At 42.5% G+C, this 15,014-nt stretch overlaps 2 protein-coding genes across 2 annotated transcripts in view; one reads left to right on the top strand and one right to left on the bottom strand.

Moving 5' to 3' along the window:
- Window positions 1–42: 42 nt before the first annotated feature.
- N4BP2L1 (NEDD4 binding protein 2 like 1) lies at window positions 43–13,148 on the top strand. Its single transcript, XM_013128665.3, has 6 exons — window positions 43–392; window positions 6,303–6,427; window positions 7,246–7,334; window positions 8,566–8,642; window positions 10,620–10,864; window positions 11,214–13,148. Exons 1-6 carry the CDS (start codon window positions 271–273, stop codon window positions 11,315–11,317), a joined length of 762 nt encoding a protein of 253 aa, XP_012984119.3. The 5' UTR covers window positions 43–270; the 3' UTR covers window positions 11,318–13,148.
- Window positions 13,069–15,014, bottom strand: part of BRCA2 (BRCA2 DNA repair associated) — a 38,707-nt gene continuing 36,761 nt past the window's right edge. Inside the window, exon 26 of the mRNA XM_005147689.4 lies at window positions 13,069–13,806. Within this exon, the coding sequence (XP_005147746.4) occupies window positions 13,228–13,806 (579 nt within the window). The 3' untranslated portion in view covers window positions 13,069–13,227. The remainder of the gene's footprint in view (window positions 13,807–15,014) is intronic.

Below are 15,014 nucleotides of genomic sequence, written 5' to 3'. Positions count from 1 at the left end.
CCTGTATGCTTCTCCTTCAGACAGCTTTCGTTTTCACAGGGGGAAGGTCTTGGGATCTTGGGCTTAATCCCAGGTCTCCCTCCACCGAGGGACGCGGGTTTCCCCCACCACCCCGTCAGTGGACGCCACAAGCCGCGCCGGGGGCCGGGGGAATGATCACCGGAGCCAGGCTCTGGAGCGGCTGCCCGGGCTCCCTCCTGCTCTCCGCTTCTGCCGGCCGGGCCGGGCCGGGCCCGGCTTCTCCCGCCCCGTTCTCTGCCGGGGCCGGGGATGGATGAGCGGCTGCTGCAGGCCCTGGGGGGGCTCAGCCTGCAGCCCCGGCGGGGCCGGTTCGCCGGGCGCTTGGTGCTGCTGCGGGGGCTGCCGGGCTCCGGGAAGAGCACCTTGGCCAGGTAAGGCGGTGGCTCCGCAGCCTTTCCCCGTTCTCCTTCTGCTCCTCCTTCGGCTCCGATCGCGGCTCGGCCCCCGGCGACCCCCTCTGTAGGGTCTGTGTGCCGGGAGCGGCACCGCCGGGTCCCCCAGAGCAGGAGACACCGTGATAAAACCACATGAAGGCGGGTGAGGCACCGGTTCAGAGCCGGTTCTGGCTCAGGGAGAGGTGGGAGCTTCGCAGGACCCCCGACGAGTAAGCACAGCCGTTTGGAAACCTCCTCTGCCTCCAGAAACAGCTCAGAGCCTTTCTGCTCCTGCTGCCTGTAACCGCTTTGGGGAAGCGCTGCTTGTAGAACTGTGAATGTTGTTGTTCGGAGGGAGCAGTACCAGAAGGGATATTTATATTAAGATGGACTAATCACCCACTCCAGGGCAGCTGTTTCTTCTTTAAGAAGTGCCAGACCAGTTCCTTTTTGTAGGTGGTGGGTTTTGTTTGTTTGCTTGTTTTTGTTTTGTCTTGGATTTGTTCGTGGTTAATCACAAACACAGTAAAGCACTTCCTCTCTGGCTGTGAAAACTGACAACTCTGACTTGCGTTTTCATGGTGTCCAGCATTCCTGGTCAGAGCTATAGAGTGTATAAAGTGGGCAGAAAGTGGGCAGACCAGTCCACTCCCAAACAGCTCCAAGACTGACTAAAACTAGGTGGAAAACCCTGGAGGGGAGTGCTGGGAGATGACACCGCAATGGGCATGATGCAGCATAGCCACAATCTGGTATCACAAGATCTCACAGTCCAGTACCGCACGGCTTCTGGTGCCACTCACCCACTCTCTATCAAAACAGGAGCACTCGCTGTCTTCTTCCTCTGCTTGGGTGAGGAACACACACTGGGATCATGGGCTGCCAAAGCAAGGGTTCTGCTGTAGAAGGTGTGTGAAACACTGGGATAATGTACAATTTCCTCTTGTCAGTACAGTCCTTCCTGTCACACTGTGCTTTCTGCCTCACAGGCCTTGGGCAAGACCAAGTTCTTTAATGAACAGCCAAATGCAGTGTTTTTACTGGCAGCCAATTGTGTTCTCCTGAAAGAGGTTGTGTAAGTTCTCCTTCAGAGGGGGCTGGGTCTTCTCTTAGTACAGAGCCTAATGGTTTGAGGCCATATTCTCAAGCAGTGCAAATAACTGACTCACCTATGTGCTTCTCGGTTACGATACAAGGTTAATTATTAATGATAGATTTACAAACCAGTTGTAAGTATTGTTTTAGTCCCTTGTGAAATGAATGTTTGAGGAACTTACTCTGTTTCTAGCCCCATTAATGATATCATTGCATTTAGCTGCTCAGCAGTCCACCGGTCAAAGGGCAGCTGTAAAAACAGCATTTGTTACCTCTCCATTGACTCTACCCACATTATGGAAGGACTGTGCTATCAAAATTCTGAGATGTGCTATTCCCATGTTGTGTACCATTTGGTGTTGGTGAACAAAACACACTGAGCAACATGATGGCTGCAGAAAACTACTGCAGCAAAGCTCAGGGCAAGGTTCTGCTGGAGGAGATTATTTATTTGTAAAAGCAAACAAAAAGGTTATCCAGAGAAGTTGCCCCATCCCTGACAGTGTTCAGAGCCAGGCTGGATGGGGCTTTGGAGGAAGGTGTCTCTGCCCATGGCAGGGGGGTGGAACTGGATGAGCTTTAAGGTCCCTTGCAACCCAAATGATTCTATGATTCCATAATTCTGTGACTTCAGCTCTGCAGCACCAGGCAACACAATGTAAACACTAACAGGTGATTCTCCTGAATGTATTTACCGAATGTGACCTGCAGCCTGATCCCATGCAAAGTTCTCATGCACTTCTCTACCCACTGCAGGTGAGACACCCAGGCATGTGGGTGCTTTACCAACAGAGCTGTTGGCAGAGCAGGGCAAATTCCCCATCATGCTGTTGCTAAACACAACAGTGTTTCAGTGCTAGTGCTGGGCATGTGCTTCAGATCTCATAGTTCTCATTTTCTGCTGAAACTAAAGGCTTCCAAGTGTCACAGAAATGCTGTACATTGGGAAAAGTGACCAGAGCAAGTGGTTGCATTTGGCATCAGTACCTACATAGTTTGAGCTCAGTTACATTGGAAGTAGACTGAGAATTTACTGGCTCAGAGATCTAGCCAGTAACCATCCTGTTGCCTTCTGAGCATTGCAAATGTTCCTTCCAATCTGCGTACCTGGCTCAAATCAGAAATCAATCAATTTTTGAAATTTCTGATGAAAAAACTTGACAGCCTATGGAATACTGTCATGGGTTTTTTTTTTCTGTCTAGTAATATTACTAGTGATCATGTAGACTTCTCCTAAGTACTCCAATGGATCCAACTAGTTGAAATCCTGAATATTAGCTTTTTGTCTATGCATATAGTTAAAATCTGAAATGATTGTTTGAAAGCACTGAAGATGCTCTTTAGAAAAAAAGGGACTCTTTTTTTTCACTGAGACAGTTGTTACAGTGCTGCTTTGGTCAAACAGAAATGCAGCAGTTTAGAATCATAGAACACCAGCTTAGAAGGAACCTCAAGGATCATTTGGTCCAAGCTTTTAAGGCAAAGCATGGCCTAGACTAGATGTCCCAGCACCCTGAATCTTAGAAGTGTCCAATATTGGGGGATCCACCACTTCCCAATGGAGATTATTCCAATGGCTGATTGTGCTCATTGTGAAATTTTTTCGTCTCGTGTCCAGTCAGAATCTTCCCAGGAGTAACTTGTGTCTATTACCCCTGTCTTTTCCATGTAATTACTTGTAAAAAGGACTCTCCATCTTCTCTTATCCTTTGTATTTTCCAAAACAGCAGCAAACTTATCTTTAGCAAGATAGAGAGTATATCCTGCTTTGTATTTACTGCAAGGTAGAGAGCTGTGACACTGTGCAATTTAATGTCCCAAGTAGGCAAATTAATACTGAACCTTTGAATGTCCTGCTCATCACAGTGCAGCCCTTTGGGTTCAGTGGTTTTTTTTTAAGAAATGCAAACACAACTCCTATGTACACTTTGGTCTTGCAAAGGGATTTCATTTTGCTTTTCCTCCTCAGTATGCTTTACACTTTATGGATCTAACAGCACTGGGTAGTTTTCCTTTTACAGTGTTGCTCACAATGTAATAATTAATAACACGGGGCACAAATCCTCCCATTTACACAGCTGGTGTATATTTTGCTAAAATGCAGGTGTATTTATTGCATACAGGGGTTAGAAGCCCAATGTGATGATGTAAACCCCTTCTTCTCAACCCACCTGTGGGCCTGTGTAGGTCATAGAAAGCTTATTTCTGAAAGAACATAGTAAAGAGATTTGGGGGCCCTTTGAAAATATAAGGGACAGAAAAACCTTCACAAGCAATAGGTGATTAGAGAAAGTGGTCAGTGTCAGTTTGGGTGTTTTAGAAAGCTGAAAGTGAAAACCAACAAAATAAGCAGAATGTAAACCACGTTTTTCCCACTTAATGTTTTCTTATGTTGCTGTTAGTGGGAGTTTGTTTGGTATGAATATAGCAAATGCGACAGTAATTCATAGCTGTTAGCACATTTTGTGTCCTATTTTTCTTCTTTGAAGCACAAGTTTTATCTACTTTAATTATCAGTGATATGAGGACAGTAGACTGAGTTTATAGATAATCATCTACTATTTAGATTGCTTAGGGGTTAATATCAAAGTCCTTATGCGATCCTGCATATATACGTGTTAAAAATTCATTAAGGTGTATGCTAAGAAAATAATTGTTTAAAATTGCACTGGTCAAGAATATTTTTGAAGGAAACACTGAGCAAGAAAAAAAACCCCTTGAGATCTTTTATTAACGTGTACAATTCTATGTGCCCATTGGTAGCTAAAGGGCTGACACGTATTTTAACACAGCCAAGTTTTTAGAGAAGAGACTGTGATGCAGGTGGCTAGAGCAGAGGGAAAGGTGAGGTGCTGAACTGTAGTGAGAGCTGAACCCCTTTGTTCATCAGCACAGGAGTAACCAGGTGAGCATTAGGTGCTCCCATGTTTTCATTACAAGAATTGCCTGGGACCAAAAATAAAGCAAAATAATTTGACCCTTTGCTAACTTTTTGCAGCGTGACTTTTGTTAGATCTGGTTGCCCAGCAGTGATTATGTGAGTAAAATCTCTCTTTGGAGCTGGAAGATAATACGTGGGTGCTAAATGATACGTAACAGTGGCTACAGCCCAGTCCCTACATCTGTGAGCCTCCTGGTTGCTAACACAAAATGGTATTAATTACTCAGCAGATGGTAGAAGTTGTAGTGGAGGTGGAACAAAGTCAGCAGCTGACCTTTATTCGGCCAAATGTGAAGTGCAATCCTAGTGAAGAGCTGCTGCTGGCAGGCAGATTAGGGTAAAATTGGCAAGTAAATGGTTGGGGCAGGGCTGGAATTCAGCTTTTTCTGTCTGTGTCTGTTTTTCACTGATAACCTAGAGGCACCTTTTCTCTTGCTGTTGCTCAATTAGATAAGACATTGAGAAATAGCCATTTTGCAGCTTATAGGGATGGAAAAGAAGAAGTTTATCAGGGAAGCTGGAATGTGGTCCAGGACTGGAGACCATGTGTGGTGTGAGATAGCAGGGCAGCAGCATTCGTGTCTGAGAGCTACAAGGTTCCTGACCTTACTTTCTTTTCCAGAGATGTTTTGGGCCTTAGGAAGACAGTGAGCAGTGAGATTATGCTGTGGGCTCTCCCCGATTTTATACAGATAAAATCTCCCTGATTTCATCCCATGACCCTGTTGTTTCTTTCACTGAAGTATCTGGACACAGATCTGGGTTACACAAAAATGGGGACACAATTTTGCACTAAGGTCTCTTCTTATGCCCTCTAAGGACTGGCAGAGGAATGCTTCTTATTTAAACCAGCACATGAGCCAGCACTTCCACCTCCTAAAGCCAGTCACAGTCCATGAGGCAGCTGGGCAGCTTACAGCAGGACATGCATCTGCTCTCCATGGGTATCCCAGGGCTGAATGAGCATCGCTGTGGGATGCACACTGATGTAAAGAGGGGTTACCCTACTATTGTTTTTGGGGCTGCCAATCCAGACAGCTCAGACTTGCTTATAAAACCTGCTTAAATGCTGAAAATAAACAAAAACTACTAAATTCTACAAGAGGAGGATTAAGTAAAAAAGAGACAAGTGAAAAGCAGAAAAAAACATGAAGTTGCAACAAATACTAAGAAATATTGGCTAATCACTCAGGTACATGTTTGCAAATTAAAAAAGAAAAAGTATTATGCGCTTTCTTGCAGAAAAACCGCCAAACCCCAAAATTCCAAACTAAACCCCAAAATCTCAGCCAGCCAGAGCAGTGGTGATATAGACCACCTTAACTCTACAGCAAAACTCTTACTGTCAAATTGTCTTTTGAGATCAACTTCCATGGGATTAGCAGCTTTGGTTTGGGAGTTTTTGTGTTTACAATCATACTTTCTCAGATAACTTGTGAATGCTCCATCCCTGGAAGTGTTCAAAGCCAGCTTGGACAGTCTTCGGTGACATGGTTTAGTGTGAGGCATTCCTGCCCATGGAGGGGGGTTGGAACTTGAGGATCTTAAGGTCCTTTCCAACCCTAACTATTCTATGATTCTAACTCAGAAAGAAAGCTGAATATATGATGTGACTGAAGACTTGCCTATTGTGAGACTGGTGTAGATTTCTGTGCTGAATTCGAGAAATCAGGGCCACACCTTTAAGCTCCATTCTTTTCCTTCTGTGTGTCCACCTACTGATGACATTACTGTCAGATCCTTTAAACTGGGATTCTACAAATGAATCACTATCTGCAGACCATTCATAAAGTGTGAGTTAATGATGGGCTCTGTGAAAGCTGTGCATTAGCCTATACTAATCCTTCTTTCATCTTGTTTTTTTGTTTCAGACAACTGAAACGTGACTATCCCGGTGCTGTAGTTCTTAGTACTGATGACTTCTTTATTGAAAATGGTGTATATGTGTTTGAGCCTGACTTCCTAGAGGATGCACACAAATGGAACCAAAAGAGAGGTGACTCAACTCGATCCAGGGATTTTAGAGAACAGTTCTGCTTTTCAGTCTGTCTTTAAAGTTAGCCCCCAAAATAAAGTATCTGGAAGTGGTGCCATACTGCAGTTCACAGGTACTGATTAGGAGAATACATTTACCACTTCTGAGTTTATTTCTTTTGGCTTATAAATGATAAAATTGTTGGTGATTGATAGATGTTATGTTAATAAGTAAACCAGTGACTATTAGGTACCAGCAGCTGGCCTGTAGATAACCAGCCCAGCAGCAGCTCATTACAGCTGTATGCATGCACCACAGCCTTGAGGCTGTAACTTCTTAGATGTCAGTCCTGACTTGGAAGGGGGTGTTGCAGGGGGGCAATTAGTGATAGCCAGGAGGAAAACTTGCAAACCTAATTGTAAGTTTGAGAGTGAAGCAACCCAGGTCTCTACTTCAGTAAGAAAACTGTAATGTGCTTTTGAGGCTGTGCTCTGAACTCATTTCTAGCAATGGCAAACATACTTTCAGATCTTGTAGCAGGGATCTTTAGCAAATGACAGACATTTTTAGCTGTTTTAAACACACAGTGCTATGATACTGCTAAGTATGTTTTATGAGAGCTTCAGCTTGTACCACTGAGCAGAACCAGTGGCTGCAGCACCTCCTCTAGGAGAGCACCTGTGGGGCACAACCGCTGCTCCTATTTGGGTGGCAGCTGCACCATATGGTGGGGAAACAAGGGTGCTAGTGGTGGGCAAAGAAAGGATGCTGTGATAGTGAGACCTGGCTCAGCCTGTTACTTCATACATTTTGGCTTTACTTAATGTGTTACGTTACAGCACGCAAAGCAATGAAGAATGGGAAAAGCCCGGTTATTATTGATAATACCAACATCCATGCTTGGGAAATGAAGCCGTATGTGATAATGGTAGGGAAAGCTCTGACTTATTGCTTTTATATGCTCAGCTATAACATTTGTGAGGTGATCTGACTGAAATGGTTCTTAAGGTGGCTAAGAACAATTACTTTCATTTTCCCTTAGTTCTCTGACTATAGTTAAGGATTGATATTGTGATGAAGTAGGGGAAGAAGTGCCACTGTAGCTGTTTTATCTAGTCCACTATATAGCTCATTGAAGGCAAAGTTACCTGAACAGATCAACAGTCTTTCGAACTTGCCCTCTTCTTGGCAATCAGGATGTCATCTCCTTTCTCAGCAGTGACATGAATTAAACAGTTCCCAACCTATCCATCTGTTGACAAATGTAACAAGATATGACTTACTTACAATTTTAGTTTATGACTTGCAAGAAGTACGCCATAAAGAGCTTCTGAAGATGCATTGGTATGTCTTGTCAGGAGTTCTGGCAAAGATGGCAACATTTTAGTGCAGTTTTATATTGTGGCCTGTCTGCTCTCACTTCTGTTCCTGGGTTATGGCTTTGTCAGTTAAAAAATTTGTGTGTAAGTGTTGCTTGTAATGGGAGCACAAAAGAGGCAGAGATTTCTAGTGGTGCTGGAGAGCCTGGGCATGTCACCCCAGCAGCAGTTAAGAGTGCTTGTGGGTGACTCAGAAGCACATGAGAGCACAGTATAAAAAGGTAAACAGTACAAAAGGGCAAAGTATAAAAAGGTGAACAGATTTCCCTGACACCTTTCTGACAAATCAAGACAAAAATAATCAAACCCTGTATTAAATAATACATGTACATTTGTGTGTGTGTACGTAAATATAAAGCAACATGCTACGTTGCTCTACCTTGGAAAAACCTGAAGCCTGCAGACTCAGTGGCTGGAAATAACATATCTGGTAGGTGCTGACCTCACACTCTAGAAGCTCCAGCCTGCATGGCCAACCTGCAGCTCTTGAACCATTGGTGGCTTCCAAAGTGTTCAAGTGCTTGGATGCCATTGCCGTGGGGGACAGGGACTGGGGCAAGGCTGAGGCAAGTTTTCCTGGGAGATGCAAACCCTTTGATTGCAAGAAAACAAACTAGCTGAGCCTCAGCGCAGCACCTTGGTGGGAGTCATGGTTATCTTCCTGTTTCTGGCTCCTGGTACATATGGTATATCTCTTAGATAAAATCTCTGGGGGTCTGGAAGATTGGCTATTCCTGAGCTTGGCAGCCATGCATCTAACACTTCTGCGTCCTTCCTTAGGCACGTGAAAATGGATATGAAGTTGTATTCCAAGAACCAGATACACCCTGGAAGTTCAATGTTCAAGAACTGACAAGGTACATCTCTTTGATATAGCAGACAGCTTCTCATTTTATTTATGTGGTCTGAGAAATGTCAGCCCTCTTCCTCTTCATATACGCTAAAAGGTAACCTAGCAAATGACAACAAAAGGGTTGTTGTGGAAAACATCTATTACTCGGTACCTGGCCTGTAGTGAACTCAGCCCTGAAAAAGCCTGACCGTGAAGTGAGCGAGGAAGTAGAAATAGCAACCCCCCTGAAGTGTGTATTTATACTGCAAGCTTCTTGGGGCAGGAACCCTAATTTTCATTCTGTATTTTGAGCAGCGCTCTCTCTCTCTTTGGGCACAAAAAGATGTCCAAGCACCACAGACAATACTCAGGCTTTTGTTCTTAAAAAATCTAACCATAACAAACATGGTCTTGCTGTAACACCACTGTGTATGGTGCTTAAGTGTGGGCAATAAATGGAGCTATAGAGGATCTTCATAAAGATCTTAACATGCACACACAGAAGGGATACAATGAATATATCAATGCTGCGTGATGTGATAGGATACAGAGGGAGCCAAATACGACTCTAAGTATGATTTGCTAGTGGCTGCAGGGTTAATGGTTACATCACTGAGAAAAAAAATCCATGCAGGCTAATTTCCTAGCCTTTAATCAACCTGATGTAAAGTACATTACAGTGAATGAATAGCGCACTCCCATCTACTAGATCCTGTAACTAACATATGATAACTTCTTACTGCAAGAAAACAGGGCACAGGTGTTTCATCTCAACTGATTTACTCATTTTGTACTAGTTAGGAACTGAAATTAAAAATCAGTGCTGCACCTTTTTGTGTGACACACGGCAGAGGGTGGTGGCCCCTGCACAGTGCTTGTGGCTTCCTGGTAAGGTAGGATATGGCAGGTGGCAGAGGATGGTTTGGGGCTGAAGGCAGGTAAGGGCACTTATGCCTTGGCATTCAACTGCAAATGTCAGCTTTTGCTTCACCAGCACCAGCTTGGAGCATTTGGAAGGCATTGCTGCAGAGGCAGATTTTACTACTAATCACTTATTATAGGTTGAGCTACTTGGTAGCTTGTACTTTGTTATATTAATCATATGAAGCAAGTGGGCTTTTTACAGCAGCACTGCAATGCTAATCTGAGTATTATCAGTGTGGAGCAGCTCTTTGGCAGATGATTCAGGGACAGCTGATGGTTGCTTCTGCTGTGGTCCCACACTGCATCCTCACCAGCAATACAGTTTGTGCTGGTTACTGAGCACAGGTGGCATGGGTGAGGGCACTGTCTGCTGCAGGGCCTCAATTACAAATTGTGCCTTATAGAGTTATATGGCAAAACTAAAGGTATTCTGAGTTTGCAAACTCACAGAAATTTGGAGTGGTCTTTGGAAAAAACAATTGTTACTTAAGTGTTGAGAGAATGCAGCTGTTTCTCATCTATCCAGGAAGCCCTGCGTGTTTGAGCTCCCCTCCCTAACATGTCATTTACCCTGGAACCTGAACCACGTCAGGTATGATTTTAACCCACCTGTGCTCAGACAAAGCAACAACATACTTTTAACCTCTATACATGGTGATTTTAAGTCCGTGCCTGGGCTACTTACAGCCCTTGCCTGCATTTCTCCAGATGTACAAAAGCTCACCCTGAGGCTAGCAAGCCATTAGCACTAAACTCCAGCAAAACTATATACACACTATATATATGCATTATATAATACACAGGTCTTCTACATGGCACTCTCATTCCAAAGCATTTGTCTAACTTCTGGTGTCCTGGCTACCCACAGAAATACTTGAGTTATCTTTTTCAGTTGTGACATAAGATTTTTAAGAAGTATGTGGAAGAATAAAACAGTTTGGGAAAATAGAGCCAGAAACAGATCAGTGGGGATGTGAACCATTATCCTGAACATGTTGGGAATTGTAGCAAGCTTCAGAAAACCTCTACCACACAGGCAGCTAAATACTTGTATCTTCTGTTAATGTCGACTCTACAGAAGAAATACTCATCACGTCCCTCGACAAAAGATACAACAGATGAAGGAACAATACGAGCACAATGTTACATTCCACAGTGTTCTTCAGTCTGAAAAACCACGCCGAGATGAAAGAAGGTCCCATGAACCAAATGCAGCTTACAGCATGGGTGCCCATTCCTGCCCACCTCCAGCCCTCTCAAACAGGAGGCCTCACGTGGCGCATACAAGCAATAAGCCTTTAAACCGAAGAGGTGGATTCCCTGGTGGGTTTTAATTATCAGGGTATAAAAGTCTCTAGTTGTACATCTTTTCCTCTAAACTGTTTTTTATTCTTGTATTTTTCTACTACATTTTTAAATTACTTTTATTTCTTGGAAATATTTTAATGCCTCTGGATTATGATCTCACAGCTTTGCATGACCAATCTAAGAGCACTATCTCCAGCACAAACTGTACTCCCTCTTGTCCCACTTCCTTCAGTAAAACCCATCCAAGCTTACAGTGACAATGGCTGTGCCACATGGGTTCTGTTTGGTTTTGGTTTCCTGCATCACTCTCCGTCCCTAGTAGATAACAACAAATATTCCTAAATTAATTCTTTCTTTCTTACAGGACATGTGGCCAAGTCCTTCTCCATGCAGTTGTCATTTCCAGACATTTTAATACTTTCTGTCTGGCTGGATAACATTTTGTATCTTCCTATTCACCTTGCCTAGAGCATTACTGCAACTTTAATAAGAGATGCAAAATGAATGATGGAAAAGGCAGCTCTAACAGATTGTAACAAGATCTGATGTTCCCTGTTCCCATCTCTGCTGTTTGGATACATGCTGGTCTTTCTTACCTCAGCCCTAGTGCAGCCAAACAGCTTTACCAGCCTGGAGATGAAACTTTTAACATACCAAACTGAGCCCTTTACCTTGCCATAGGATTTCACCTAGTCCTGAAGACATAGGAGTTCACCTGGTCCTGAGACAAGTCCATATAGAGGGGCTTCTGAAAGGAAACATTAGTATTAGGCCATTGCGTGTTAGCTTCTAAGTAGGAACAGAGCTACAGGAGCAGATCCAAGTAGCTGAAGCACAAGTCTACCAAATACCCAAACTAACTCAGAAGTACAACAAAATTACTTATGAAAGGGGAAAGAAATCAATTCTTTGTTCTGCTGAGTGCTGAGAAGCCACTGACTGATAGATGGGTGAGAAGCTATCATGCAGGGATTTTATCCATAGTTAAATTCTGCTGATTATGCCCTCATCAAGACGCCCCATGGAACATTTTTGAAATGCAGCATTTGTGATGGCAATTATTTTTAAGTGTGTGTGTATTATTAAGCAGTGCTTATAGAACAGGGCAGCAGTGAGTTATTTTGCAGTAGGATATGCAGACAGCTCACATTGGCTGTTAAGAAATATAGGTAGAGCTGCTATTCATCTAGCAATTCAGCCAAGAAGTGTAAAGGTATAAAGAAATCTACTGTTTCAGGGCAAAAGCCAAGCTCTCTTCAGGACAGAGTAGATGTATGAAATGAATTGCATTTTCTACTCAAGCTGCATTTAAAGAAGTAATATCAACACTGTAAACTAATTGTGACCTAGGGGTCTAGGGAACCTGGCTCTGCCATGTTGCACAAAGGTTTACAGAACTACCATCAAGCTTGTGTCAATTCTCCAGTCCTGCTACAATGTCCAGCGTGGCAAGGGGAGCCATTCCCAGCTTGGCACTTGAGCCAAGTAAGCCGCACAGGATCCTTGAAAGGTTGTTGAGTAGGAGCTGCGGATGGCCTGGATCTGAAACATCCTCCCGCCTTTGACTTGTGTGTGGTGGGAAATAGCAGGCAAAGGGCAGGCTGACAATAAACTAAAATGTGGAGTTGGCAGCCAGTCTAGCAGGACTGTTTCCCTCTCCAGTGGAGAAACTCCAGTTTTGATAAGGTTAAATTAATGAGAACAAAGTAATGAATTCAAGTACTGACTCACTCCCAGCAGAAGTGATGAAATTAAACATCTGATTATCTTCCATGATACTGTGGCCTTGAGTGCTTCCTTAAGGAGTAGCTCCTTGGAAATGCTGACCAAAGATCTATTATTAATAACTTTGGCATTTTGCTATGAATCAAATAATAGCTGTCCTCTAAACCTATTTTAGCACCATATGGAAAGTTCCAAGGGAAAAGTACACGAACTGTCACAATTACAGAGCTGTATTTCAGAATTAAAGTGTAATGTTTGGTAACAATGAACCTAAGAGAATTGTTATGCCCTGTGCCACTTCTGACAGCCAAAGAACTATTGTAATGAAAGTGACTGCTTTAGACTGAAACAAAGATCCTGCTGTAATTTAAGAATCAAAGCAATGGCTTCAAAAATGTCATCAGACCTTCAGCCACGCTGATGTTATTGTACAATACATGTTTGTGTGAGAAATGTAAAATTACTCAAATCCAAATTATTTTGCAGATGAAATGTCATTTTTATAATACAGCTTTATTAAATACAATCAGGATTTAAGGCACAAAGTGTAAAAATAAACTGAATTTGAAATATATACAGTACTGTACATGTGCATTTAGTAGCATTTTCAGGGGTTTTGTCTTTGTAGCATTCTGTGGGCTGCTAACAAGTTGTCAGGTTCCTCCATCTTTCTGAAGAGCCTCAGCTACTTCAGAACTGCGTTTTGATGAGTTATTTACTTGCCTAGTAGACCTGGAATTATTTTTGAGTAAAAGATTGTCAGATAAATTAGTAGCTATTGTATTGCTGTTTTCATTTACATACTCAATCTTCTTTTCTTCTGGTAAATTATTCATGAGTGCTTGTGTATTAATCATTGCAAGTTCTTCATCAGCAACTAGGTCGCTCTCAGGAAGATGGACATTTTCTTTCAATTTTCTAGAGGGGGTGACATGACCAATCTTCTGATTTGTTTCTTTTGATGAACTGTGACGCTGTAAACCCAGACTCCGTGGTGGCTGAAATGCTCTTTTTAAAGATGGAGAAATTACTGAATACATTGGTGTCAGTGGTGGAGGGGCGGGTATGCAACTAAGGAAGTCCATGGCTTTTCTCTTCTTGCTGTTTTTGGGATGGTCATCATTAACTGTAGCAGGTGAAGGTGTTTTTGCTGACCCTCGCATGACAAACTTCATATTTGGTGTACTCGTTGACAGAGGGCTTGGATGCTTTATTTCAGTTTTAGAAGAGATCTAGTTAAAAAAAGTAAGTTTTATGTTGAACAGAATATCCTATTTCATTAGCTTCCTCAGCTACTTCCACAAAACTACATTTTTGTACCAGGTTTTCCCCTCTGTTACTATTCATGTCAAACTTAACTTTCGCTTGATACCTTCTGATGGTGCCCAATACTATTTTTCAGGTACTGATGCTTGATAAACCACTGTTTACATGTACATGAAGACAGTTCATTTACATTCTGTTTCTGAGATCTAAGCTAAATGTATGGGAATTTTTCTCTGCCAGGTGGTAGGAAATCAAAGCACTCATAAAAAAGGAGTTAAGTCTTCTATGAAATTGGATATATCTTCAACCGGTTGTTAAGTAGAGAAAACAAGGAACAAAATTTAAAGAAAGAAATGGATAGAATTTAGACCAAAAAACTTTAAGATAATAGAGGATAGACACTGCACAACAAATCATTTGAACATATGCTTGAGAACCTTTAACATCTCCTTTGTTTTAATTCTGTTAACATATTTAATAAATGGATATAAATAAAGCCTTCACAATTAGGTATTAGCACTCCCTCTGAATTGGAGAAGAATGCCTTATAAGCTTAAATTTAGTCCCTAAAGAATTGATACCATACTGGGGTGTTTCCACCTTCCTCGCAACTAGTGGCAAGAAATATTTTTGTTCTGACTGTACTTAGTACTCACATCATGAACAACTTGTCACCAGCAGCCGTCATGAGAACCTCTAGTACTATTTAACTCTATCTTTGTAAAGGCTTATATAAAACCTTAAGTATTTACTAGGTGATACCTCTCCCCTTTTAATCCTAGAAATAGTGAAAAATATCTAGGAAAACACAACCAACAGGTAAATTCTCTAAGCCAAAACAGGAACTGCAGAATGCTACGAAAAAAGAAAAAGATCAAAATTTTTCCCTCCTGTGACATCCCTGTCAGATAATCTTCACAGTGGGACCAAGGAAGCAATAAACCATCTATAGGGAAAGAATGACTCATTTTACTCATAAAAAATTCAGGATATTTAAAGTGTGATGTGAAAACACAGGCCACAAGGGAAGGTTTTCATGTACCACCTGAAGGAAGAATAACCTACAGTTCCTCCTGGGGCACAATAAGCACAGAGAAAGCTAATCATCTTGCATTGCCCTGAAGAGAATGTATGGAGCAGACTGAGAAGTGAGACCATTCCCTACATCTATCAG

The sequence above is a fragment of the Melopsittacus undulatus genome, chromosome 2 (assembly GCF_012275295.1).
Source record: "Melopsittacus undulatus isolate bMelUnd1 chromosome 2, bMelUnd1.mat.Z, whole genome shotgun sequence".
In the NCBI taxonomy this organism is placed as follows: domain Eukaryota; kingdom Metazoa; phylum Chordata; class Aves; order Psittaciformes; family Psittaculidae; genus Melopsittacus; species Melopsittacus undulatus.
This window is presented reverse-complemented; position numbering and strand designations above follow the sequence as displayed.

What these genes read in the sequence shown, in the direction of transcription:
- N4BP2L1 (XM_013128665.3), top strand. Translation starts at nt 271, where the DNA reads ATGGATGAGCGGCTGCTGCAGGCCCTGGGGGGGCTCAGCCTGCAGCCC. An exon ending in AATGTTCAAGAACTGACAAG is followed by an intron (nt 8,643 to 10,619) that starts GTACATCTCTTT and finishes TCGACTCTACAG; the next exon opens with AAGAAATACTCATCACGTCC. An exon ending in CCGAAGAGGTGGATTCCCTG is followed by an intron (nt 10,865 to 11,213) that starts GTGGGTTTTAAT and finishes TCTTTCTTACAG; the next exon opens with GACATGTGGCCAAGTCCTTC.